Source organism: Asparagus officinalis, chromosome 3 (genome assembly GCF_001876935.1).
Source record: "Asparagus officinalis chromosome 3, Aspof.V1, whole genome shotgun sequence".
Classification (NCBI taxonomy): Eukaryota; Viridiplantae; Streptophyta; class Magnoliopsida; order Asparagales; family Asparagaceae; genus Asparagus; species Asparagus officinalis.
The window spans coordinates 740,455-767,909 of record NC_033796.1 but is presented as its reverse complement, the minus strand read 5'-3'; the positions used below and the strand labels follow the sequence as shown (position 1 = coordinate 767,909).

Genomic DNA, 27,455 nt, shown 5'->3' with positions numbered 1-27,455 from the left:
CCGCAAGCTAAAGCTCGTCTATTTGCTTGACTTGCCAGCAAAAGACAAGCTCGCCTGCATTCAAGAGGCCAAGTCGACCTCGCCTATTTGCTTGACTCGTCAGTACGAGTCAAGCTCGTCTGATTATCGAGCTCGCCAGCACGAGCTCGACCTCGCTTGAACACATTGTTCGCTCGCACGAGTCAAGCCTGCCTGCAGTGAGTTCGCCCGCACGAACTCAACTTGTCAACGAACGCCAACTCACACGCTCGAGGGGTCCGCCAGCCGACCTCGCCTGTTCACTAATCTCACCTGCAAGCTTGCTTGAACGTTCAAGCAGATCTCAAGCTCGCCTACAAGCCTGTCAGCCCTGCCTGAACAATGCAAGTGGCTGCTTGCTTACGGGAGTAGGCCTACCCACTTCCCACGCCCTGGGTAATGAGACATGGCTCCCATCACCCCTATAGTGGTCACATCCCATAGCTATATGGGGAGTATGCTACTCCTTACTCTTATTAGTGATCGCATCTCACAAATCAAGGGATGATCCATGCCATCCCTTGCCATTTATAGGACCCCTTTGCCAACATGAAAGGGGTTCAGTTCAGTTCGGCTGGCAATATTTTTCAAGGAGGACCGAGTATTTTAAGACTCTTCAAACGGAGGTCTTCATTGGCTTGCTTGGTAGAACTTTCCTAGCTCTTTGCCTGGATTGTTGAAGTAGACCCAACCGGAACTCTCAGATTTGAGACTCATTAACTCTCTGCAAACTCTTGTATTGTAGCCATCTCTAAGCATTCGACCTTTACTCATCAAGCTCGGGTATAATCAAACTCAATCACACAAGAGCTTCTACTGTGCACTGAAACTCAACCGCAACTTCGATCGATCGTCCAAGGGGAGCAAACTCGACGTAAGCACTCGAGGGAGGCATCCTATCGCTAGCGAAGAACTCACGTTAAACAAGAAGATTCGCTTCTATTGTAATTTGATTCTTGATTTGTAATAAGTCATTCTTATCAATACAAATCTTCTTTGGAGAACCATTTTACGGCCCACAATCATCTTGTCTTATTAGATTTAATTATTTATCTTCCTTTTATGATGCTATTTTTTAAAGTGATTTTCACTTTTGTAACACTATACTTTCTCAAGTCAAGCTTGATTTCAGATTACATTTATTTCCTGTTAATTTAATCGTCAACGTGAAAATTTAAATTGGTTGTAGCTCATTTAAACGAACATCAAAGAAAATAAATTATCACAATGCTAAATTTTAGAGATATAAGTGAGCAAAAACCTTAAAGTGGAGTCGAGGAAAATTTTTAGTATAAAAATAAACTAAACATACTTAATCATGGTATTTTACCACGTGTATAAAACCTAGTAGTTTTAATATAGAGGGGACTTATTTAAGAGAACTTGTAGTTTAGGGGACTTATATATGATAATCCGGGGGGCTTATTTCACAATATTTTTAGATCTGGGGGACATGTTTAAGATATATGAGATGTGGGGGACTAATTAAAAATAAGGTAGATTTGGAGGACCAATATATATGGGGGGGGGGGGGGGAGACAAAAAGAAAGGAAAACCCACAATAATGTTGGGTCGAGAGTGGGCGGGGTGTCTTAGAACAGTTTTGGCAACCTGCAAAAGGTGGTGTATGAGAAAATAATTAATTCCAATCGCTAATACCGCCTGCAATTTCTTACATTTTCGCACGACAATCAGGTCTCCTGGGCGCGCTTTTAGTCCTCTCCGCCTCTTCCAGAATCGAGCTACTCTGGTCTCTATTTGAGAGAGCAAAATCGAAACGCAAATGCTTTGATGGGTTTATTTCGATATTATATTTATAGAAGCGTGCGGGATGGAAGAGATGCCGCTCAGGGTTTGCGGATAATTCCTGCAAATAGGAGGTACCTCTTTTGACAACATATATGTTTTTGATATTACTTTATTATAGTATATATATATATAATAATATATACTTATATATATATATATATATATAATTAATTTATAGTATATATCTATATAATACTAACCTTTTAAAAGCACGAGTTAAAGAAGAAAACTTGAAGGTAGTCAGTCATTACCCGCTTTCACTATTTTGGGATATTTCATTATAAATTCTTAAATCTTTTTAAATTTTAATCAATATGCTTTATCTATTCCACGAAACTAATCTATAGCTCAACAAATTAAAAAAGTTATTTTAGAATATTTTATTTAAAATCTTATACTACTATCGCAAATGCGAATTATATCTTATATCTAACTCCTATTAACTACCTATAAGCTTAAAATGTTTTAAAAAATAAGATAAAGAAATTACTAAATGGATAACATACTTATAATGCATAAGTATTACAAAAAACCTCAGAAAGTTTCAAAATTTGATTTAATATCCTTAAAAGTTTAAAATTACACAAAACACGCTGTGACTTTTTAAACTATAACAAACAATGTCGCTTAATTCATGTGTTTTTAAAGGCGCGTCCAAATGAGGAAATCCTCTGCCTATGACAAGGATACCATTAATATATATATATATATATATATATATATATATATATGATATGATATAATATTCTCATATCATTTGATCGCCATATTTTCTCAGAGGTATTATCCGGGTGCTTTCTCAAAGTAATTTCAGACTTTTGTATAGAGTGTTTAAGCTATTGCATCGATTGCGCCCACAAATGCTATTTTATGTCAGTTCTATGAGATACATTGGTGCATCGAAAGCTCATAAATAGAAGATACTGAGATTTTCAAAGGGGACGCAATAAGTTGCAATTTATTTGAACAAACTCTCTTTAAAGTTTCAACACATATACATAGACCTAATGATCACTAAGGATCAGCTCTTCCTTTTACATCACAACTACATTTTCTTGATGGGCGACTCAAGCTGCTACAAGCTCTGGCGCACTGTCCATGCTGAAAGTTGCCGGTTTACAATCTGTGAACTCGGACAGAATTGCTCTGAATTCATCTCCTGTAAGAGTTTCTTTTTCTAGCAACACATCAACCAGCTTGTCCATAGCAGCTCGATTATTCCTGATGTGAGTCTTTGCAATTTCATAAGCCTTGTCGATGATTGCTTTGACTGACTTGTCAATGTCTTCCGCAAGCTTCTCGGACATTGAGTTTCTTGCAAGCATTCTCATCACTACATCACTGCTTTGTACTGCTGGATCCATCAATGCCCACGGGCCAATCTCAGACATTCCAAACATAGTCACCATCTGATTCAATGGTTAAAATATAACAATAAGAAAACCAATAGTTCTTCTCTCAAAAAAGAACGCTAATACTGATTTTTCTTGGAAAGAATACTCTTAGCATCTTCAAACATGTATTTTTTCTGTTTCGATTATAAACATATATTTTTTCCCCGCTATATTTTTTCCTGCTTGTTGCCTTTAGAAACATAAACTTTTTATTGTACTGTGATCCTTTCTTTAGTACATAAACTTAGGGACCTAAGGTACGTATGATGGTATACTTTTAAAAAAATTTACCTGTCTTGCTATCTGAGTTATCTGCTGCAAATCTCCCGCTGCACCTGTTGTGATTTCTGACTCCCCAAAAATTACTTCCTCCGCTGCTCTGCCACCAAGTCCTCCAACTATTCTAGCAAAAATTTGTTGCTTTGAGATAAGAGCAGGGTCTTCTCCTGGTAGGAACCATGTGAGACCACGAGCTTGTCCTCGTGGAATGAGGGTAACTTTTTGTACTGGGTCATGCCCAGGAGTGAGTGTCCTATAGTTAGAAATAAGTTTGGATCAGATGAAACTTCTTAATTTCTTTGTATGATTATGTAGGTATATCAATATATCTTCATAACACGCTTTAGATTCTAACAATAATATCCATGTATGGAATATGCAAAAGATTATTTCTCATTTGTGGGAAAGTTTGTGGGAAAGTTTGTGCTGCTTGCGAAAAGTTGGGTAAAGTAAAAGATGGAGGGGAATGGAAGAAATATCTTTGAGAGGTTGGATTTTATGATATGTTTCTTTGATTTTTTTATAGCTATCAGTAATATGAAGGGGCCATGTACAAAAAAAGGTCCATGTGTCAACCTTGTGCATAGGTATGTGCACCATCATTCAATCCCAACTCTATGATATCCAGAATGAAAAACTATTGGGCTAACCCCGTATGCTTCCTGTTTTGTAGCATGCAATGCGATGTATAATATAGTCTAAAAATGGAAGAAGAAATTACTATGGTTGTTGTTAACTTCTTTATAACTTTTTCTTTGTCTATTTTGATATATCATTAATAATACTGAAATCAATTTCTACCCTAAGGCAGACTTTTAAAGGGAAGATTGTGAAGGAGAAATTCCAGAGTTTTTAATATAAATTATGATTGTATTTGAATATGTCATGTGTGTGTGTGTGTGTGTCTTAAAAAAATGTCCATTCATGTATGTGGGCATTTGCTTCAATTTCTCCCATCGGAATAGTCAAATTTATAACAATCTAGTTTAGAGTCTTTCCTTTAATCATGTTAAATGAAGAAGAAAATGCATGCAAACTGTATGCCAGGTATTCAATAGATGACGAAGCGTATTTGATACTTACGCACAGATGGCATGCCCAATCTCATGATAAGCAACCAGAATTTTGTTTTTCCCATCAGTCATTTTGGTTCCTTCTAAGCCTGCCACAATCCGATCAATAGAATCATCAATCTCTTTCAAAGTTATCTTTGATTTGCCTCTTCGTCCAGCAAGAATGGCTGCTTCATTCATGAGGTTTGCCAAGTCAGCACCACTGAATCCTGGGGTTCTCATAGCCACGACATTGAGAGAGACATCCTTGTCAAGCTTCTTGTTGCTGCTGTGGACTTTAAGTATTTCTTCTCTTCCCCTTACATCAGGTAACCCCACTGTCACCTGTCAAAATTAACATAATATGTTTCATCTCTATAATCAGCATAATTCTTGTGACCATCCGCTGATAAAATGTATTTTTTTAATTTTACCGAGGGTCTATTTTTGAGTGAAACGTCCCCACTAATGTGTTATTAGTATGCCAAAAATAAACACAACTTTTCCTCGTTATATTGCTGCTGCTTCTTTTTTTTAATGGTTTCTCCTGCCCGAATATTTCGATGTGTGTTTCGTGGTAACATGTGATTACTTATTAATACTCAAAGGAAACATTATCATGTCGATGCATGCTACTGAATCAAAGTTGAGTCTAAAAAATTTCTTTGCTAGAAACTTTCTAGCGATCTTAGTATGATTGTAATATCATTGGATATGTAAATACTAGCTCGATTGCTGCTCTCATGGACTGCATCAAAGAAACATAATTTTTACCTGTCGGTCAAACCTCCCTGGTCTAAGCAAGGCTGAATCAAGAATTTCAGGTCGGTTTGTTGCGGCAATAACAATAACCCCGCTATCCCCACTGAAGCCATCCATTTCGGTAAGTAACTGGTTTAGTGTTTGCTCTCTTTCATCATTTCCTCCTCCAATTCCAGTCCCTCTTTGCCTTCCCACTGCATCAATCTCATCTATGAAAACTAGACATGGTGAGTTTGCCTTTGCCTTGTTGAACAAATCTCTCACCCTTGATGCTCCAACTCCTACAAACATTTCAATGAATTCTGAACCTGACAAGGAAAAGAAGGGAACTCCTGCCTCCCCTGCTATGGCTTTAGCCAGCAGCGTTTTACCAGTTCCAGGAGGGCCAACTAGAAGAACTCCTTTAGGAATTCTTGCTCCAACAGCAGCGAACTTCTCAGGTGACTTCAAGAACTCAACAATTTCTTTGAAATCTTGCTTGGCCTCGTCAACTCCAGCTACATCGTCAAATGTAATTCCTGTGTTTGGTTCCATCTGAAATCTTGCTTTAGACCTGTTACAGGTTCTAGTTAATATGAGAAGTTCAATGCACCATATAAGATAATTGCTATTACCTTATCCAACTATCCGGAAATACACACACACACACACACACACACACACACACACACACACACACGAGAGAGAGAGAGAGAGAGAGAGAGAGAGAGAGAGAGAGAGAGAGAGAGAGAGAGAGAGAGAGAATTTCGTTAGAGAGAGAGAGAGAGAGAGAGAGAGAGAGAGAGATTCCTAACTGTCTTCACTCTTGCCAAAATACTGGGAGAGAGTACAAAAGAAGAGAGTAACTGGAGCATGCAAGCTATAAAATAAATGGTTATGTAGTTCAAAAAGTTTTTTCCCCCCTTTTTTCTTTGAGTGAGTTACAAGTTGATATACTGCTGTTTTGAATAAATTTGTGTAGCATTGTCAAATTAGTAGCTTAAATTTTTACGGTGTATCTTCCAACAGGACGAGAGATAACTTTAACTTAAAAAAGTGCAGTTCAAATCATATGACTAAACAAACAGACCAATTGAACAGCTTTATGAGGAAAAATAACAAGAGATAATATTTTTGCTCAAGGAAACAGGCCTTGGTAGCTAAGAACCTAAAGCTTTTGGTTTGATATGTGAAAAGACTATTATAGAGTAGAAGTAGAACAGATTTTCAATGGAAAGAACTATACGGTTAATTTCTAACTAGTCTAATATATTCCTTATGTAATCTATATTTTTTGATGGAACTGATATATTACCTTCCCAGGCCAAAGGGCAAGTTGGGGCCTCCTGGAGTATTTAGCGAAGAATTCCTCAAGAACAAAGAACCAAGGAGCAGCAAAGGAAACCCAAAATTTGTGAGGAAATCAAGAATTGCAAGCCCATAATTTGGTTCTATAGGATGGACTGCAAAGTCCACTTCCTTCTCTTTCAGCTTTCTCAGCAGCTCCTGTGGCAGCCCAGGTAACTGCACTTTAACCCTCTGAATTTTGTTTAGGGCCGGGTTGGATATCTCAGCAATGGCAACGGTGCCATTCTCAAATAGGTCTACCTTCTTCACAGCGCCTTCATTTAAGTACTCCAAGAATCTTGAGTACGACATTCGGCTGGATGTAGACTCTTGAGGGCTCTCTGGTTCAGCTCTTACTGGCTGAACAGAAGATAACCCTGCCGCTAGGAGGCCTGTGCTAAAAGATTGCAGCAGCTTTCTTCTTGCAATATTGGCATCTGAAGCTGGTCTCTGATTTTTGTTGTCCCTGGAGGAGAACTTGCTATGATTGTCTTTTGAGATATCCTGACATTTGAAGGCAGGGGACTGAGTTGTAGTAAGAGAAAGTGCAGGTGACATATTTCACTGATTGGAATGAAAGGTTTCTTCTCAGTTGCAAGTTTTGATTAAAAGCTGGGGAGTAGGCAGTTGGGCTTTTGACAGTTTATTGGTTTCGGAGGGAATACGGACGTTTGTTTAAATAGCCCGCGCAGTTGCGTTTTGCTGACTCGCGAAGAGGCTTTTAAATTTAACCTGTTCTTTTCATCTGCGCCGTTCATCATGATATGAAGGAAACTGATCTTTCACTAGGTTGTTTCCGACTCAAATTTGAGAAAATGGGATCAAACGTTGAACTTGTGGGAGAATGCTAGCAGAGTCTCTCTAGAATTAGATAAGATGCTTCCAGTGCATTCTTTGGTTCTGAAATGTCACTGTTTTGCCGTCTTTTTCTCATTATCTTGAAACGTCTAGTTCTTTTTTATGCATGATTGTAGAATCGGAAACTTGAGGTGAGGTTTTCACAGTGGTTTTATGTGGAAGGTGTGTAGGACACCTGGAAATTGTCCCTTTCCATGGAGTCCATATCAAAGATATGTTGCTGGTTCATATTCACTTGCTGACCGCACATGTGGAACTATAAGGTATTTCTTCGATAAAAATTTTCTTCTGATTACTTTGATTTTGATCGGGTGTGTGCTGTAATCATGGTATGTGATCTGCTCCTCTTTGCTCTTCGGTAGGTCCATTGACACGGCGGGGCCTGCGGGCCTCGGGCCTGTGAGGCCTATGGGCTGCATATTCTCGTTTAGTGGAGCTACACAAGTCCAGACCTTCCTTCGCCTACTGGCAGGTTAAATTAATGGGCTCTATATAGGTTTTGGTGGCAAACAAACGGCAGGTTAGTTTATTTATTTAGTATTTATTTTTGACAACCAAAAGAGATGTCAGGTTTTTGCGTCCACACTATTAGTCATTATCTTCGATGATACTTTCATACTTCACATGATACGTGGCATTCATTTCATTGGACAACATACAATTATGATAATAAATCAAGAGGATATCTCCTGTTGAATCGCCGTGGGAATGCATTTAATTGGGTTTTGGTGCCAACCTGACCGACCAATGTTGTTATCATTAACAAATTGTTACGACCCATAAGCTAAGGGAATCTAATGTGAAATTAGCAATGTTTTAGGTGACCTTCACCAGTTAAAAATCTCACAAAGTAATGTGGGATACCAATAATCATAAAAACTAATCCGTGGAAGCATTTGTGAAGAGCTACAAATGAGAACATCCCAACATCAGTTGATGGATTTTGAGTGTGGAAGCAATTACTTTATGTTTGCTGGATGTCATGCGAGACCCTTTTCTCTCTTCCTTTTTTAATTTGTCTTTTCTTTAAACAATCAAACTTTTTATTCGTTGCTAAATGGACACAACAGAATATGCCAATTCAAGTGCTCCCAAGTTCTTTACCTATAAATAGATGGCTGCAATGAACCAAATTAACACGTACCCCTCTTTATACCAATCATGGCACTAGAATTGTTTACACTTCGGCTTCTTTCAGCTCTCTGCCTTCTATCAGTCCAGACGTTTGCTCAAGATTTTGATTTCTTTTACTTTGTCCAGCAGGTGACTTACTCTCTAGGCATTGTTAGTCGAGTTGTAGTTCTTCTTGTTTACCTCAAGAGAAGGGGGCTCAAAACATCATAATTGTTCTTCTATTCTGCGAATTAAAATAATAATAATAATAATAATAATTTTTGGTTGTTACAGTGGCCAGGATCCTATTGTGACACCCAGCAAAGTTGTTGCTATCCTTCATCTGGGAAGCCGGCAGCTGACTTCGGGATCCATGGACTCTGGCCTAACTACAATGATGGCTCCTATCCTTCCAACTGTGATCCCGGCGTTCCTTTTAATCCATCCAAGGTGCAGTGCAGTTATCATTCCTTGGCTTAATTCCTTAAAGTTAAAGAAAATGACCGGAAATAGTTATTTTTTATTATTTTTTTTAAGGAAATGAAAACAATTATATGTTTTGAAAGACCTTGTTTTCAAACAGGAGGAAAAATATCAACCGCGCAGAGGGGTGGTGGTGGTTATATATAATGTGGGCAAGATATTATTAACTGATTGCTTTAAAATAATGGCCCCCTAATTCATATCCGGAGAATGTCTACGTCCAACTTAACTTAGAACGTATTCGATTTTGAAGAATCATGCTTATCCTTTGTTTAAAGAAAAAAAAATCAAAGTTATATCAGGCTCGCAATGACGATTCCCTTTTTTTTAACCTTTCAACTAGCTGTACTGAACTTGACAGATTAGCAACCATTTCTGAGTTTTCGTCATTTCACAGCAAAAATATTAGATATTAGTCACAATATTCCATGTAATTGGTACACTTCTATGTGGATGTCTCCAATCATATAGAACATAACATATCGTAGCAATACCGTTACAGTTATAATGACTCTTTGTCTGTTATTATTGAGATGACGTTCCAAATTGTTTAAACTGTACCCAATCATCTTCTTCTTCTCTATATTATATTATATTAAAGAAAACGATGCAAAGCGTTTGACGCAATTTCTTAGTAAGTCTTGTCTTTTTCTTGTTTATATTTTAGAATAACGTTTGAGGATGACCTTTTTATAACTGAAAGCATTCCTAAACAGAAAGCCTAAAAGAGCATATGATTAACCCATCTCCCATCCTTATATTGCTTATTAATGCACGTTATAGATAACTGAGATCCCTTGATCATGCTAACATAATAATTATTGAGCAGATTAGTGATTTGGTGGACAGTATGCAAACAAACTGGCCATCTCTTGCTTGCCCCAGCAGCGATGGCGATACTTTTTGGTCACATGAATGGACGAAACATGGAACCTGCTCCGAATCAGTCTTGGATGAACGTGGCTACTTCAGTGCTGCACTCAACCTCAAGAAACAAGTGAATCTCCTCGAAGCACTGCGCAACTCAGGTACCAAAACATATCCCAAAATAATAATTTACCTCCTTTTTTTTCAAAAGTAATTTTGTTATCCCCTTATTTTCCTGACATCTTTATGTTGTGTTATGCATCAGGTATCGAGCCTAACGACCAATCCTACAGCTTGAACAGCATAAGTCAGGCCATTAGCGACGCCACGGGATACACACCGGGGATAGAATGCAACAGAGATGAATCTGGAAATGACCAACTTTATCAAGTGTATGTTTGTGTGGATACTTCAGGGACCAGTCTTATTGACTGCCCTGTTCTGCCTCATGGCAAATGCTCCTCCCAAATACATTTTCCTTCATTCTAATCAAAAAATGCCTCGATGAGGAGCAAATGTAATAGGCAGTGTCAATTGGTGATAAAAATTATTGGATCCTGTATTTTTGTGGCAATGCATTTCTTTTCTTTTATTATTATTACTACTACTACTACTATTATTATTATTATTTCGCCAGATGGTGTACTCCACAGGGTCGGTCACAGGGCTTGCATGTTCGGTGAACAATGATTGAAAAAGGTGGAATAAATATTCTTAAAAGATAATGAGATAATTGATATGAAATTAGGTCAAATAATGATTGATTAAATGCGTTAAAATTGTAACGCGTTGTAATAGCGGGGGAAAGCTTGTAATAAGAATTTCTCAATAAATTATGTCGGTGGAAATTCTAAGTATATGGGCAATAATTGTATATAATATGTTCTAATCAAATTAACCAAATTAAGACGGAGTTTTCTATCCTTTTATCATTCAGTTGAATATAAGCAATACAAAATACGAGGCTTGAGATGCCGAGATGCTACAGATCCCATCATCATCATCATCGTCATTTTTTCCTTCTTTTTTTGGCGCGGTTTGTTAGAATTCTTCACCAACTTAGATTGTTCTAGAACAATTTTCAAGAACTTCTTTCTAGAAACATCCTACAAAATATCTATCAAGAAGTTTCCAGGAGGATACAAGTGTGTGGCTAGTATTTATTCTTCTAGAAACTTCTTACTAATGTATTTGTTGTTATTTGTGTTGGCCCAAATAAGATGGCCCGTTACCAATAGACCCAGTTTCAACTTCATTTATCTGATGTGCCCTAGCCCCTCTATTTTCTTCTCCTACCCGATGGTTCTCACCTCCTAGTCTTCGTGATCTGATGGCCGCCGCTTGTGAGCTCCCATCCGTAGGTCGGCTCACTCCTTCGTTTTCTTCCCTAGCTCCTCTCCCTTGTCGGCTGCCCCCATCCCTATATATGGGTAATGGGTTGGTAGTAGCTCGGTAGAGGGATGAAGAGGAAGAAGAGATAGTGAGGTGAAGATCTGAGCTTGAGCTCTCCTCTGATTTGTGTGATCTCTCTCTTTCTGTGAGTTTTGTGCTCCTGTGGGCTTTGTGCTCTCAACCCCTTTGTGCGATCACCTTTTGTGAGTGACGGTTGGAGGAGATCAGTGAACTCTCCCTTTGTGTTCTTGGTGGTGCACTGAGAGAGAAGAACATGACTGATTAAAGCAGACCTCTGAGCCAAACGACAACGCAGATCCTCAACAGTATTGCTAGGATTGATTCTTCCACACACTTCCTAACCCTCTTACTCAACTATAAATAAGGGTCTTTGGCTCTCATTTGTGTAAGCAAGCAAGAAGTGAGCTTGAGTGTAGTGTAGGCTTGTGTGAGTGTCCACCAAAATAAGTGAGTTATGAGCTTTCTTTTGTTTTGAGTGTTTGTATTTCTCTTCAAATTGTGAGTGGTCCTTAAAAAGTGTTGTAGTGTCTTCTATTGTGGGTATAATACACATGATTTGTTTACTTGTTTGGATCCAATATTAGTAAGTTTAGAGTTGCGTACTCTAAATTTTTCTCAACACTGCCGCCAGCGTCGAAGAATATATCTTCAGCCAGGGGCCCACATGTAAAGGCCCACCCAAACTGGTATAGCTTGCGGTTGAATATGCATATGCTATTGGTGTATAAGGTACAAGATTCCCTTAAAAAAAACAACTTGTAATAAGAAATGCAAGCATGTGCTCCACCTCGCGCTTGAAATTTCCCTGATTTTGAGAGACCAAACGTACAGCTCATCCTCTGTGCTGGGAACGCCATCTTTTGGTCGTTACATGATATAGTAGCAAATTAAAACGGGTTCGCCCTGACTTCAAAAGAGTATTTAAACTTTATCAAACCAAACCAAAACCTAACTCGTGTTTCACAAAAACAAAAAACACTAAAAAAAATAAAAATTCAACAGAACAACGAGCAATAAAATATGTGATTCGACCGAGAATCGAGATCACGGTTAACGTAATTTAAAAGATATAATTAGTCCCCCACAAGCAAAGCAACACGAAGTGTGAACAGCTCATGACCCAAACGTGTTTGCGTAGTGTAACGGACCGTCTCATGTAGAATAGGCTCCTTACCTTAACTTTAATCTCAATACTGCCCTTCAATGCGACAAAAATATTTGGGAATATAACGACTCGTATACTCCACCCTCACTTATAAATAGAGAACCCCAAAAAGGACAAACCTCATCTCAAATTTACAAGGCAAACAAAAAAAAAAACAAGACAGAAACTTCCAAGTCATGATGAAGAGCCAATCCCCTTTAGTTCTTGTCCTTCTCCTTCTTCCTACATTCTTGCCAACTTCTTCCGCTGCCAGGGATTTTGATTTCTTTTACTTTGTTCTTCAGGTGATCGGTGTGTCTAACGGTTATATGTTACCTAATACGGCTCACATATAGTTAGTTAATTACGATGAAATTAACTTGTTATGCTGCAACTATTTTTTGCAGTGGCCAGGGTCATATTGTGACACAAGGAGGAGCTGTTGTTATCCGTCAACCGGAAAACCAGCTGCAGATTTTGGGATTCACGGACTTTGGCCAAACTACAACGACGGCTCCTACCCCTCCAACTGCGATCCTGACAGCGCCTATGATGAATCCAAGGTATATATACATCACAAAAGCATAGAAAGTAACGGAATGATGTTCTTATTTGCTAATTGATCGCAAAAGAAGAAGAAGAAGAAAAAGAAAATGTTTATGTTGTCAACGATGTTGGGTGATTTAAGTCCATATATAGGAGGAGGTACAGACTCATGTCAGTGATGATCACTGATGAGAGAAGTGTTTTGGCTTATGCTCGCATGATTTGGTCATATAGATATATACAGTGCTCGACTTTCTTAAGCTATTTAATTAATTGTAACATTGTGGCAATTCAAGAATAGAAGCTCTTTAATCCATTTTCTCATTCATTGTTTCATTACCTATATATGTTTGAGTAGTAGATCACAGATTTGAAGTTCCTGTGCATTCAATCTGATTAATCTCTGGCTTTGTTGAAAAATTACAGTAAATCTTTGGGCAGTAAATCTTTGGGTCTGTTAAATTTTTTCAGAAATTAAAATACTGTTTTTTGGGAGAGCTCGTGTGAAAGATCAAAGAGATTGAAACAAGAACTTTGTGTTCATCGTTCTTCTCATTTGTTCGTGCTAGTTGCTTCACACGTTTCGAGCTGGATAATTACCAAAATCGTGCTATTTTTTGCTGTTTGTTCTGTTTGTTTTTTTGTGTGAAAAAATGTCCGCTGCTAATCAATATAGTATGATTCAATATGGTATGGCTCCGTTCAACGGAAAATCTGATTTTAGCATTTGGAAACAAAAAATAAAATGCATCTTAATTCAACAGAAGTCTTTTAGGGCTGTTGGTCAGACTTATTTGACTTCTGACACTGAAGAAAAAAGGGCTGAAATAAATAAAAATACTTGTTCCACAATTTATTTGAACTTATATGACTCTATGCTTAGAAAAGTTAGAATTTTGAAATCTGCTAAAATCCTTTGGGATAAACTTGAAGAACTCTATACCGAAACCTCTTTGCCCAGTAAAATGTTTTTGCTTGAAAAAATTTTCAAATTTAGATTGGATATGTCTAAGGACATTGAGGAGAACCTAGATGTTTTCACAAAACTTATTTCAGATATTAAGTTAACTGGTGATAAACATATAGATGATTATACTCCTATTGCTCTTCTAAATGTTATTCCTGACTCATATAATGATGTGAAATCTGCTATTAAATATGGTAGAGATGAGGTTACCCTTGATGTTGTGGTCAATGGTCTTAAGAGTAAGGAATTAGATTTAAAACATTCTGGGGGAAATAAAAATTCTGGTGAGGTTATGCATGTGAGGGGTAGGCCTCAGAATAGGTCTAATTACCAAAAGAATGCTAGTAATGGGGAATCAAGTAAGAAAAAATTTGAAAATGGAAGGGGTAGATCTAAGTCCAGGTTTAAAGCTAAAAAATGCTATAATTGTCATGAAACTGGTCACTTTATTAAAGATTGTCCTAAGCCTAAGAAAAAACAGCAAAATGAACATGCTAATATGGCTGTCTGTGAGGGTAAAATGGGTGAGATTTTCAAACAAAACAATTTGTATATTTGTCATGCTGAACCTGTGCTTGATTCTGTTAACTCTGTGATAGGTGATAGATCTGTTTTATGGCATAATAGATTAGGTCACATGAGTAATAAAGGATTAGAAATTTTGCATAAAGAAGGCCACTTTGGTAGTGATAAAATATCCCCCATCCCTTTCTGTGAATCTTGTGTGCTAGGAAAACAATATAGGGTTACTTTTCCTACTTCTTCTTTTCCTAATCAGTCTAAGTGCACTAGTGTACTTGAATATCTGCATGCTGATGTGTGGGGTCCCTCTAGTGTGCCTACGCATGGAGGGAACCAATATTTTCTTTCCATAATTGATGATTATTCTAGGAAAGTTTGGGTTTTACTCATGAAACAAAAATCTGAAGTTTTTGATAAATTTAAAAACTGGAAAATTATGATTGAAAACCAAACGGGAAAGAAAATTAAAACTCTTAGGACAGACAATGGTCTTGAGTTTTGTAACAAACAATTGAATGATTTGTGTGCTACTTGGGTATTAAAAGACATAAAACTGTTCTCTACACACCCCAGCAAAATGGGGTTGCTGAAAGGATGAATAGAACTCTCTTAGAGAGGGTGAGGGCTATATTGGCCACATCTGGGCTCTCCAAGAAGTTCTGGGGAGAAGCTGTTTGTACTGTGGCCTATTTGATTAATAAGTCTCCTTCTGTTCCCTTAGGAGGGAAATGCCCTAAATTTGTGTTCACGGGCAAACCTCTTGATTTAAATAATTTGAGAACTTTCGGGAGTGCTGGCTATATGCATCAAAAGATTGATAAGTTAGAACCTAGATCTAAGAAATGTGTTTTCTTAGGATATCCTGAAGGGGTAAAAGGTTATAGGCTTTGGAATAAGAGTGAACCGGGGTTTAAGATAGTGATAAGCAGAGGTTTAAGATAGTGATAAGCAGAGATGTTGTTTTTAATGAAAATGAATTTCCTTGTTTACCTTTACATGTTCCTATCCCTGAAAATGATGCTCCAAATGAGGTGGAGCAAAAGCCTATTATAAATCAACCCAAATCATTTTCTGAAGAAAAATTGAATGATACAATTATTGAAAATCAAGATGAGATTATTCCTAATGAGGTGGAGCATGATATGCAGGATATAGATAACATGCATGATTTGAATGATTATCAACTCACTAGGGATAGAAATAAAAGAACCATTAGGAAACCTGAAAGATATAGAGATTGCAATTTGATTGATTGTAATATGTCTGAGTTTGCCTTTAATGTGTTTGAATCCCTTGAGTGCAATGAACCTAAGACTTATAAAGAAGCATTAAGGTCAAAATATTCTGAAGAATGGATTAGTGCTATGAAGAGTGAGATGGAATCCCTAAAAATTAACCAAACATGGAAACTTGTTCCTAAACCTGCTAGTTGTTCTGTAGTGGACTGTAAGTGGCTGTTTAAGGTGAAACAAGAATCTGAAAGTGTTAGGTTTAAGGCTAGGTTAGTAGCTAAGGGATTTACTCAAAAGGAGGGAATTGATTATGCTGAAATTTTTGCTCCTGTTGTCAAATTCACTACTGTTAGAATTATGCTTGCTTTAGTTGCTCATTTTAATTGGGAATTAAAACAAATGGATGTAACTACTGCTTTCTTGCATGGTGATCTTGATAAAAATATTTATATGCACCAACCTGAGAGCTTTGTGGACCCTAAATTGCCTGATCATGTGAGTTTGTTAAAAAAGTCTTTGTATGGTTTAAAACAATCACCTAGGCAATGGAATATTAGATTTGATAAATGCATGCAATGTTTAAAGTTTAAAAGAAGTTCTGCTGATCATTGCCTGTATTATAAGAATATAGACTCTGTGCCTGTATTTCTTGTAATTTATGTGGATGACATGTTGATTGTTAGTCCTTGTTTGAAGTCAATTAAGCATGTTCAAAAATGTCTTTGTGAAAATTTTGACATGAAAGACTTAGGTGATGCTAAAAGAATCTTAGGCATGAATATTATCAGGGAAAAAAACAAATCTACTCTAGTTTTAAACCAAAGTTCATATGTTGAAAAAATTTTGAGTAAATTTGCTATGTCTAATGCCAAATCTGTGAATGTGCCTCTTGCTTCCCATTTTGTGTTAAGTAAGGATCAATCTCCCAATACTGAAACTGAAATAAATGATATGAAGAAGGTGCCATATTCGAATGCTATAGGATCTGTCATGTATCTCATGGTTAGTACTAGGCCTGACATTGCATATGCGGTTAGTTGCTTGAGTAGATATATGTCAAACCCTGGTATGCCTCATTGGAATGCCTTGAAGTGGTTTTTAAGATATTTGAAATCCTCTGTGGATGTAGGATTAACCTTTTCTAAGTGTTCTGAAGGTGTCAAACTTGTTGGCTATGTAGATTCCAATTATGCAAATGATAGGGATAATAGAAAATCTACCACTTCCTATGTGTTTACTTTGTGTGGCTCTTGCATAAGCTGGAAATTTCCTATGTGTTTACTTTGTGTGGCTCTTGCATAAGTTGGAAATCCCAATTACAACCCATTGTTGCTTTATCTACTACTGAATCTGAGTATGTTGCTGCCACTGAAGCTTTTAAAGAAGCTATTTGGCTTAGGGGCCTTATATCTGAAATTGGTTTTCTTGATAAAAATGTGGTTGTATTTTCTGATAGTCAATCTGCTATTCAACTTTGCAAAAATCCTGTTTTTCATGATAGAACTAAACATATTGATGTTAGATTTCATTACATTCGGGATATAGTTGAAAATGGTATTGTTAAGTTAGAGAAAATTCCCTCAGAATTTAATCCTGCTGACATGGGTACTAAGTGTTTGCCTGCTGAAAAATTTATCTCGTGTCAAAGAATCTTGAATTTTGATTTTGGGTAATTTTCCTTTGCTTTGTGTGTTGCCTTTGTGGCCTATTAACTTGCTTTGTGCTTGTTAATAGCTTTGTGATTTTCCCTTTGAACTCGATGACCGTTTGGTAGAGTTCGGTCCTTTGTGGACTTGGTATGCTTGGTGATTTTACCCCGATCTTTGTGATCTGAGTTTACTTAGTGTATTCTCTTCCATTGCTTGTATCTTCTTTGTGATTATACAGGTAATAATTTGGCGATGATGAGTCCTGCAGTTCCGTGTTTTTTCTCTGTGCACTACCTTGGGCCAAAGGTGGAGATTGTTGTTATTTGTGTTGGCCCAAATAAGATGGCCCGTTACCAATAGGCCTAGTTTCAACTTCATTTATCTGATGTGCCCTAGCCCCTCTATTTTCTTCTCCTACCCGATGGTTCTCACCTCCTAGTCTTCGTGATCTGATGGCCGCCGCTTGTGAGCTCCCATCCGTAGGTCAGCTCCCTCCTTCGTTTTCTTCCCTAGCTCCTCTCCCTTGTCGGCTGCCCCCATCCCTATATATGGGTAATGGGTTGGTAGTAGCTCGGGAGAGGGAGGAAGAGGAAGAAGAGATAGAGAGGTGAAGATTTGAGCTTGAGCTCTCCTCTGATTTGTGTGATCTCTCTCTTTCTGTGAGTTTTGTGCTCCTGTGGGCTTTGTGCTCTCAACCCCTTTGTGCGATCACCTTTTGTGAGTGACGGTTGGAGGAGATCAGTGAACTCTCCCTTTGTGTTCTTGGTGGTGCACTGAGAGAGAAGAACATGACTGATTAAAGCAGACCTCTGAGCCAAACGACAACGCAGATCCTCAACAGTATTGCTAGGATTGATTCTTCCACACACTTCCTAACCCTCTTACTCAACTATAAATAAGGGTCTTTGGCTCTCATTTGTGTAAGCAAGCAAGAAGTGAGCTTGAGTGTAGTGTAGGCTTGTGTGAGTGTCCACCAAAATAAGTGAGTTATGAGCTTTCTTTTGTTTTGAGTGTTTGTATTTCTCTTCAAATTGTGAGTGGTCCTTAAAAAGTGTTGTAGTGTCTTCTATTGTGGGTATAATACACATGATTTGTTTACTTGTTTGGATCCAATATTAGTAAGTTTAGAGTTGCGTACTCTAAATTTTTCTCAACACTGCCGCCAGCGTCGAAGAATATATCTTCAGCCAGGGGCCCACATGTAAAGGCCCACCCAAACTGGTATAGCTTGCGGTTGAATATGCATATGCTATTGGTGTATAAGGTACAAGATTCCCTTAAAAAAAACAACTTGTAATAAGAAATGCAAGCATGTGCTCCACCTCGCGCTTGAAATTTCCCTGATTTTGAGAGACCAAACGTACAGCTCATCCTCTGTGCTGGGAACGCCATCTTTTGGTCGTTACATGATATAGTAGCAAATTAAAACGGGTTCGCCCTGACTTCAAAAGAGTATTTAAACTTTATCAAACCAAACCAAAACCTAACTCGTGTTTCACAAAAACAAAAAACACTAAAAAAAATAAAAATTCAACAGAACAACGAGCAATAAAATATGTGATTCGACCGAGAATCGAGATCACGGTTAACGTAATTTAAAAGATATAATTAGTCCCCCACAAGCAAAGCAACACGAAGTGTGAACAGCTCATGACCCAAACGTGTTTGCGTAGTGTAACGGACCGTCTCATGTAGAATAGGCTCCTTACCTTAACTTTAATCTCAATACTGCCCTTCAATGCGACAAAAATATTTGGGAATATAACGACTCGTATACTCCACCCTCACTTATAAATAGAGAACCCCAAAAAGGACAAACCTCATCTCAAATTTACAAGGCAAACAAAAAAAAAAACAAGACAGAAACTTCCAAGTCATGATGAAGAGCCAATCCCCTTTAGTTCTTGTCCTTCTCCTTCTTCCTACATTCTTGCCAACTTCTTCCGCTGCCAGGGATTTTGATTTCTTTTACTTTGTTCTTCAGGTGATCGGTGTGTCTAACGGTTATATGTTACCTAATACGGCTCACATATAGTTAGTTAATTACGATGAAATTAACTTGTTATGCTGCAACTATTTTTTGCAGTGGCCAGGGTCATATTGTGACACAAGGAGGAGCTGTTGTTATCCGTCAACCGGAAAACCAGCTGCAGATTTTGGGATTCACGGACTTTGGCCAAACTACAACGACGGCTCCTACCCCTCCAACTGCGATCCTGACAGCGCCTATGATGAATCCAAGGTATATATACATCACAAAAGCATAGAAAGTAACGGAACAAGAAGGGAAGAAGGAGAGGAATGCACATTAAATTGACCGTACATATTCTATGTTAATGATGCTATCATGACCTAGCTAGCTGGAAAACATTTTTTCAGATAAGCAATAAAGTAAAAAAAATACTAACTGATATATAAAGCCAAAGGAATAATTAAATAGAAGTAAATAGCACTAATGCTCAATTGACTTTGTGCAGATAGAGGACCTGATAAGTTCAATGCAAGTGCACTGGCCGACCCTAGCTTGTCCCAGCAGCGACGGCACTCATTTCTGGACGCATGAGTGGGAGAAGCACGGCACCTGCGCGGAGTCAGTCCTCGACCAGCACGCCTACTTCCAGTCTGCCCTCGGCCTCAAGAAGCAGCTCAACCTCCTTCAAGTCTTGAGGGACGGAGGGATTGAGCCAGACGGCGGCTTCTACAGTTTAAACGCCATCAAGAATGCCATCAAGAAAGGGACTGGGATCAACCCTGGCATCGAGTGCAATGTCGATGAATCAGGCAACAGCCAGCTCTATCAGGTTTATTTCTGCGTGGATACCTCAGGGACTGAGCTCATTGAATGCCCTGTTCACCCGAGGCGTAGGTGTGGTTCCAGGATCGAGTTCCCTGCTTTCTGAGTCCGAACAAGTTACAAGGATTTAGACCAACTAGTCTTCTTGTACTTCACCTCGTGAGATTCAGTTGTCTGTGGTTGATGAAATAAATAAAGGATAATCCCTACATTTTATGTTTTGAATGTTATCGTTATGTTTCCCCTGGCCTGTATTCACAGCCTTGCCGATTTAAATTCTGGTGAATGTTTTGGAGTTATAATTGAATATCAGGTTATTTGATACTTGACCTTCATGCCTGTGCGCAAAGAAATATGTATGAAAAAGGCTCAGCCCAATTCAAACGAGCAGCTCTAGTAAGATTTGTAATATGAATAACTTTACGCTCTGCAGAGATGTAAAGGGTCATTCTAGGATTCCGTTTTCGAATAGGCATGAGTGATCGAATGGAATAAAGCTGCTCAATAAGAACTTATGCCTAAAGCCAAGGTAATATAACCCAGTTGAACTTCTGAATCCATTGAAGATCATTTGAGTAAAGAAGAGAGAGAGGTTTTTCCCAAAAGAGAAAAAGGGACAAAAAAGTTGAGGGATGAGCACATGAAGCCTTATAATAATTTGTATATACTGTACAGAAATCCCTTTTTTTTTAAATGTTACTGACAAATTCAAGCAACTGCTCCAACTTCCCTGATTTGAGAAATCAAACTTCAGCCCATCCCGATCCTGTTTTGCTCAGGACACCAGCTTGGCAGTCACATGGCAATTACGAAAAAAAGGTTCCACATGTACTTGAATTATTTAACCTTATCAAGTCAATCCAAAAGAATATATTAAATATATACAACGAAAATAACTGGTAAGATGTGAATCAAGATCATAGTTACGTTACTAGAAGACTTCATAAGATATAATTAATTAATGTATCCCATAAGCAAGCAGGCAATGAGAAGTATGAACAGCTCATTGAGTTTGAGTAGAGTAATGAACTGACTCATTGAGTTCTTCAGGTCAGTTTTGTTCATTCAACGTTTCATAATATGGCCTACGTGTATGGTTATGTTTTAAAACTTGTGTCCTGTAGTGGCCTGTATCTTTTTTTGCGATACGAAGAATAGTGGCTTTCATCCTTGGACAGCCGGCTGCAGACTCTTCGGCATTCGTGGGCCTTTGGCCCGACGTTGTTGATGGCTCCCACCCCTCCAACTGCTATCCTGATAACCAGTCCGACGAATCCAAGGTATTAATCCCAAATGCTTATATGATAATCAAGTCAATGGTATCAATCCCATATCCCAAGTTAATTTGCCCCGCTTTCCAGTCCAAACCTGAGTTAATATTTAATAACATTTATGTAAATATGTAGTTAAGTCATGAGCTCAACTGATATTTTGAACATGGACTTGTTGATGACTCATTGGTCAAGTTGACATGTCAGGTGTGGCTTAAATTTAAATACCAAGACATTTACCATTAATAGAATTAATAATACCTGACTGCATTTCACTTGTGCAGATTGAGGACCAGGATGAGCTCAATGCAAGAGCACTGGCCAGACTTAGCTTGCCCCCAGCAACGACAGCATTGAATTCTGGACGTACGAGTGGGAGAAGCACGGAACCTGCTCGGAGTCCATCTTCGACCAGCACGCTTACTTCCGGTCTGCGCTCAACTTCAAGAAGCAACTGAACCTCCTCCAAGCCTTGACTGATGCAGGGATTGAGCCTGCGGCGCGCGTTCTACAGCTTGATTTCCATCAAGAACGCCACCAAGAAAGGGACCGGGTTCACCCCTGGCATCGAATGCAATGCCAACGAATCAGGTGACCGACAGCCCTATGAGGTTTATTTCTGTGTGGTGGATGCTTCAGGGACTAAGCTCACTGAATGTGCTGTGTATCAGAGGGGCAATCAGAGCCGGCCAAACAGCCAACTAAACCCAAATGAAATCCTAGTTAATCAGAGCATTTCCAGGGCTAGAATGAGAACCTAAAAAGGCCACCATCTAATCTAGTACACAATTTCAAAATACCTACAAACAAAGGTCTCAAGGCTGTGGGCCAACAACCCTGCCACCCAACAACCCCAACTGACGTTTCTTTAAAATGGGCAGGTACAGATCCAGTGTCAGATCTGGTGGACCAACCAACATCATCTTTCCAGATCTTGTAGAGGAGACACCAGCAGAGAGAGGCAGGTTAACTAGCTTTCAATTCTCACTCAATGACCAAGTCGATGTGCATTTAGATTCGGCAGATGATGATCGTCTGCAAGTTTAACTGACCTTAACATTTTTCAGGGTTCAGGCCAAGGCTCCAGCAGCAGCCAGCAGTGGTAGTTAATCCCCTTTTAGAACCTTGCAAATGAAACAGGCAAGCTATGTATGGTATCGCTTCAAATTTATATAATTCATTGACAGGAAAACGACCACAGCAAGTACACAGCTTACAAGGTACCAACACTAAAAAACTGATTCCACAGGGAAGATTTGCACTATATTTGAGTAGATCACATCGTCATCATCTGTGTAGAAATCAGCATACGATACAATATACAGAATAGATCAATGATTTCCTTGCTTTGCTTGCCTTCTGTCTGTTGTCCATCACCTTTTCAGAATCCTTGTGGAAATATAACTCGTACATAATCCACTTCGTTCAGTAACGAGGCAAATTTTTACCATCATTATAATCTACAACAAAATTATGGTTCCTCGGAGAAAAAGTATTTAACATGGTTTATTTTAGCATGCACATAACAGAAAGAACAGGAAGGGAATTGAAAAGTATGGCCACATCACAAATGACCATCATGAAAAGAGGACCGGAATTCGATACAGAGGTACCAAATGGTCTTTTAGTGCTTTTATGACATGTTCAACAACAGCAGGATTCAATAAAGAGAACTTGATGAGCTGCATGATGACATACCAATGCAGCTAACGGCAGAGAGCTTCAAGATGCTAATATTTCCTCTTTTTGTTTATCATCATGAACATTTTCCAACCCATCAGCCTTGCCTAAAATCTCACTAAGCAAGATGAAATAGATGATATTTTCTACGACTGCAAAACTGCAAAGACTAGAGCATAGCTCTATCATTATTCTTGTATGACTATTAAATGAGAAGAAAGACCAAAAGAGAATCGGTATCAATTAGCAGCTACTGCTGCCCGCTTCTCGACAAATGCCACACCCTTCTCAATGCTGGCCTTCAGCTCCGGTTTGAGGGCTTCCAGAGCTTTTGCCTCATATTCAGTTAACCTATGGAGATCAGCAGAGATCACAGCTTCAACTCCCTTCTTCCCAAGCTCAACTCTTGACGCAAAGAAGGGCAGCTCGGTGAGTTCAGACTGAACGAATGAGCACTCATAAACTTCACCATCACCATCCAAAGCTCGAAGAGATGACTCAACAAAACGAGCAGCTGCGTATGCCATGGATAAAGTTGCAGAGCCAGCACCAGCTTTGGCCTCCACCACTTCAGTTCCAGCATTCTGGATTCTCACAGTCAGTTGTTCTACTTCTTCATCCGTGAATGTCACAGAAGGCCTCGTCTTTGAGAGCAACGGCAAGATGGTAATCCCAGCGTGACCACCTATGACAGGGACATCCACATCAACGAGCTTGAGGTTCTTCTGTTGAGCAACAAATGTGTTTGCTCTAACAACATCAAGTGTTGTGACACCAAAAAGCTTCTTTGGATCATAGACCCCCTTCTGCTTCAGAACCTCTGCAGCTATAGGGACGGTAGAATTTACCGGGTTGCTAATGATGTGAATGAAAGCGTTTGGTGCATTATCAGCTACAGCTTCCACCAGGGACTTTACAATGTTGGCGTTGATATTGAATAGGTCGTCACGTGTCATGCCTGGCTTCCTTGGAACTCCTGCAGGGATAACAACCACATCAACTCCTTTCAAGCAGTTAGCCAACTCCAATGGCCCTGTGAAATCCAAGACCTGAGAGGGAGTGTTGCAGTGGCTAAGATCAGCAGCCACTCCTTTGACGTTTGCTATATCATAGAGATGAAGTGCTGAGACAAGAGGAGACATCTTGATCAGAAGAGCCAGAGGTTGCCCAATTCCTCCAGCTGCTCCAAGGACAGCCACCTTAAATGACGCTTGGGGCTGGAACTGGTTTGAAGCCCTCTGACTTTGTTGCACTTTTGGAATAGATGATGCCAAGAGAGCAGCATTGCTTTCTCTGCCCAAAAAGGAGGCATCTGATTCAAGGTTAACGGATGCCGCTGCTTTCAGACCACTGAAACACTTTAAGAATTTTGCAGCATTAAAGCCCAAGGCAGAGGATTTATGCTCTGATCTCAAGCCAGCCTGAGGGCCATAAGAGGCGATGGAACTGATAGAAACAGTTGAAATTGATGGCGATGCCATCTTATAGTGAGCTCTAAAGACCTAAACGGAACAAATTAACATGTAAAGCATGTATTACTGTGCGACCTGATTAAGACAGCATAAACCATTGCTCACTTGTGTATCACTGCAGGAATATGCACTGATAGGATGGCATTAAACTTTGTGAAACCAAGCCGATCTTAGCACGTCATTGCAAACTAATTTTTCTCTAGTTGTTAAAAACATATCAACAATGCAAGAAACAAATGACAAAGTGTTATTGAAAAAGCATCCAGAAAATCTTCTCCCTTACTTTGCAAATGTTTTGACACTATCCATTCCCATAGTAGTAAACTCTAACCTCCAATCCAAAGAATTAAGTACAGCATGATCTAACATCAAATAAGGAAAATATAACTGAAAAGACAATTAAACAAAGTATCCCTTAACAACATTACATTCAATTTCATGTTTCACCAACTAGATTTTGATGTCTCAATGCACATAGAATCAGAAACCTAAAACCTTCTCATAATGAATTCGAGTATAACTCGTATATAACAATAAACTAATTTCGCATTTATCTAGCAGTACGCACTGGTCTAATTATCCTATAATGAGCTGATATCATAAACTAGACCAGCACTGGGAAGTGTTCTGCAAACCTAAAGGAGATGGAGATCAAGCATGAAAACAACCTAAATGGGAAATATAAATAGATTAATTAGCACAACCAATAACCAGTCAATACCAACGCAAGCTTAAACCAAGGCTGGACCAGTTATGACTACCCAGAAACATACATGTAACGGAAAATTTGTGATAATAATTGTTAAGGAATATATTATAGAAATCTATAATATTAGGAATAATATATTAGGAATATGCGATTGAGAGATATTAGGGATATGATTGGATATGATTTTATCTCATTTATATTTTGTAATATCCTCCTAACCTCTATTTAAGTGAGGTTAGAGTTAGATGAATTATATATCATATTGGCTTTTTTTCTATTTCTCTACGTGGTATCAGAGCCATCCTCTTAATCCTTGAGAGACCTCTTTCTTTTTTGTCTACATCGAGCCGCCGAGAGGGTTTTTTTCCTGAAAACTTCGTGCTTCTTCTTGGCGGCCTCGACATCAAATTCAACCTTGACGCACCGCTCCATCACTCACAACCTCCACTGATAGAAAAGCCCTAATCTTGCTGCTTCCCAAAATAGTACTGTTGACCAGTGAGTACTGTTCATTCACAGCGGTAGTGTTCATCGCGACACAGTTCATCTGTGGTACAATTCGTCGCCCTTTACTGTTCATTGTGGATGATGTCCATCACCTTCATCAGGACCATCAATCACCTTCATGCCCTAAATCCTCGCCTTTGATGATTGATCTCGCCTTGACCTCGACAATTTGATCTCGTCCTCCTTGTCGACCTCTACCTCCTTGTTGATCTGTGCTCAAGCCTAAACTCAACTCCACCATTTGATCTCGATTTCTATAATATGTTATTCCTAATATGTTATTCCTAATACTATAGATTTCCATAATATATTCCTTAACAATAATAAAATGCCATATCTAATGAATTGGTATCAAACTTAAAAATTTGTCAGGTCGTCAAATTTAAATCTTCTAGTATCGTAATTTTGACACTACAGTTTTGGTAAAAAAAACCTGTTCAGGTCGTCAAATTTAAATCTTCTAGTATCGTAATTTTGACACTACAGTTTTGGTAAAAAAAACCTGTAGTTAGTGATAAGAAAGCAAAAGATTTTTAACATGAAGCCAACTTAATTGAAGGAGAAACAACTCAAATAAAAGAATGACAAGAACCATGGTAACAAAATCTTCTGCTAACAAACACACATTAACTAGTAGGTTTTTTAACAATACAGGACCTCCAAATTAGCCCTAATTTCATACTTTAGATCTTAAAATCTTAATATTTTTTAGATTAGATCCTCAAAATCCTTAAGTTATTTGAAATGAGGGTCCAGTTTCAAAATAGGTCCTTGAGGTCGAATAAAAATAGCTCTAATTTTATCATCAAGAAATATAATTATGAGGTTCGCATCCATAAATAAAGACAGAAGCCAAAAATTTATATCTAAAAGATGCTAACTTCCGGCATCAGAAAAAATGAATAAAAACATCATAGCCACATTGACAAATATTACTACACAAAATCCTAGTTATCATAGAAATTCTTTAATAGATCCAGCTCAGATTTTTCATCTAACTAATTTAAGAACAAAAAAAGCAAGAGATCTGAAGAATTTAAGGAACTTTTTTTTAAAATACCTGAAAAGAACTAATAAAACCTTCCTCGTTCTCCCCTTCAGCGGACGGAAATGGCGAGATGTCAGGCGAGGAATGAGAGTGATTAAAAAAAGAGGCGCCTTTTTATGTCCTAAGTTTTATAGGCCTGCAATACACATGATTAAATATAATGATTGAATATTTTTAATTTATTTTTTAACTAAAATTTATTCTTTAATTCTATGTTAATAGGAGCTGTCTTTTTCTCTATAATGAATTCTTCTTATGTGTATCCAATAAGAGTTTTTGTTACTGTTTATGGAAAAAAAGTTTGGAGTAAAAGAAATGAAAGAATAATTGATTGGTATTCATTTAATCTCAATTACAATTCGATTACAAAAGAGAGAAGAATGAATTTGATTCTCCCTTTTGTTTAATTCTGGGTTTTTCACGGTGGTGATGGAGTGTCTCCCTCAAATGCTCGCGTCGAGTTTGCTCTCCGTTGACGATCCGACGTTTTGCTTCACTGGAACGATGTCTTCTCCTCACGGTTTGACGCTATGGAGAACT

The 27,455-nt window shown here is 38.4% G+C and overlaps 4 protein-coding genes across 5 annotated transcripts; 2 read left to right on the top strand and 2 right to left on the bottom strand.

Moving 5' to 3' along the window:
- Positions 2,598-7,757, bottom strand: LOC109832559 (ATP-dependent zinc metalloprotease FTSH 6, chloroplastic). The gene is made up of 5 exons (XM_020399902.1): positions 6,609-7,757; positions 5,327-5,867; positions 4,584-4,897; positions 3,513-3,753; positions 2,598-3,236 (listed from the first exon to the last, which is right to left on the bottom strand). Exons 1-5 carry the CDS (start codon positions 7,196-7,198, stop codon positions 2,895-2,897), a joined length of 2,028 nt encoding a protein of 675 aa, XP_020255491.1. The 5' UTR covers positions 7,199-7,757; the 3' UTR covers positions 2,598-2,894.
- Positions 8,042-10,553, top strand: LOC109832560 (ribonuclease 1-like). The gene is made up of 4 exons (XM_020399903.1): positions 8,042-8,761; positions 8,906-9,061; positions 9,924-10,122; positions 10,227-10,553. The coding sequence occupies exons 1-4, from the start codon at positions 8,660-8,662 to the stop codon at positions 10,448-10,450; spliced, it is 681 nt and encodes a 226-aa protein (XP_020255492.1). The 5' UTR covers positions 8,042-8,659; the 3' UTR covers positions 10,451-10,553.
- Positions 19,210-20,482, top strand: LOC109832558 (extracellular ribonuclease LE-like). The gene is made up of 3 exons (XM_020399901.1): positions 19,210-19,418; positions 19,521-19,676; positions 19,912-20,482. Exons 1-3 carry the CDS (start codon positions 19,311-19,313, stop codon positions 20,332-20,334), a joined length of 687 nt encoding a protein of 228 aa, XP_020255490.1. The 5' UTR covers positions 19,210-19,310; the 3' UTR covers positions 20,335-20,482.
- On the bottom strand, positions 22,741-27,002 carry LOC109832557 (malate dehydrogenase, chloroplastic-like). Of its 2 annotated transcripts, none has more exons than XM_020399899.1 (2): positions 26,928-27,002; positions 22,741-24,681 (listed from the first exon to the last, which is right to left on the bottom strand). In XM_020399899.1, exon 2 carries the CDS (start codon positions 24,658-24,660, stop codon positions 23,419-23,421), a length of 1,242 nt encoding a protein of 413 aa, XP_020255488.1. In that variant the 5' UTR covers positions 24,661-24,681; positions 26,928-27,002; the 3' UTR covers positions 22,741-23,418. The 2 variants fall into 2 exon arrangements, with proteins under 2 accessions (XP_020255488.1, XP_020255489.1); XM_020399900.1 differs by having other exon boundaries at positions 22,741-24,726; positions 26,928-26,995.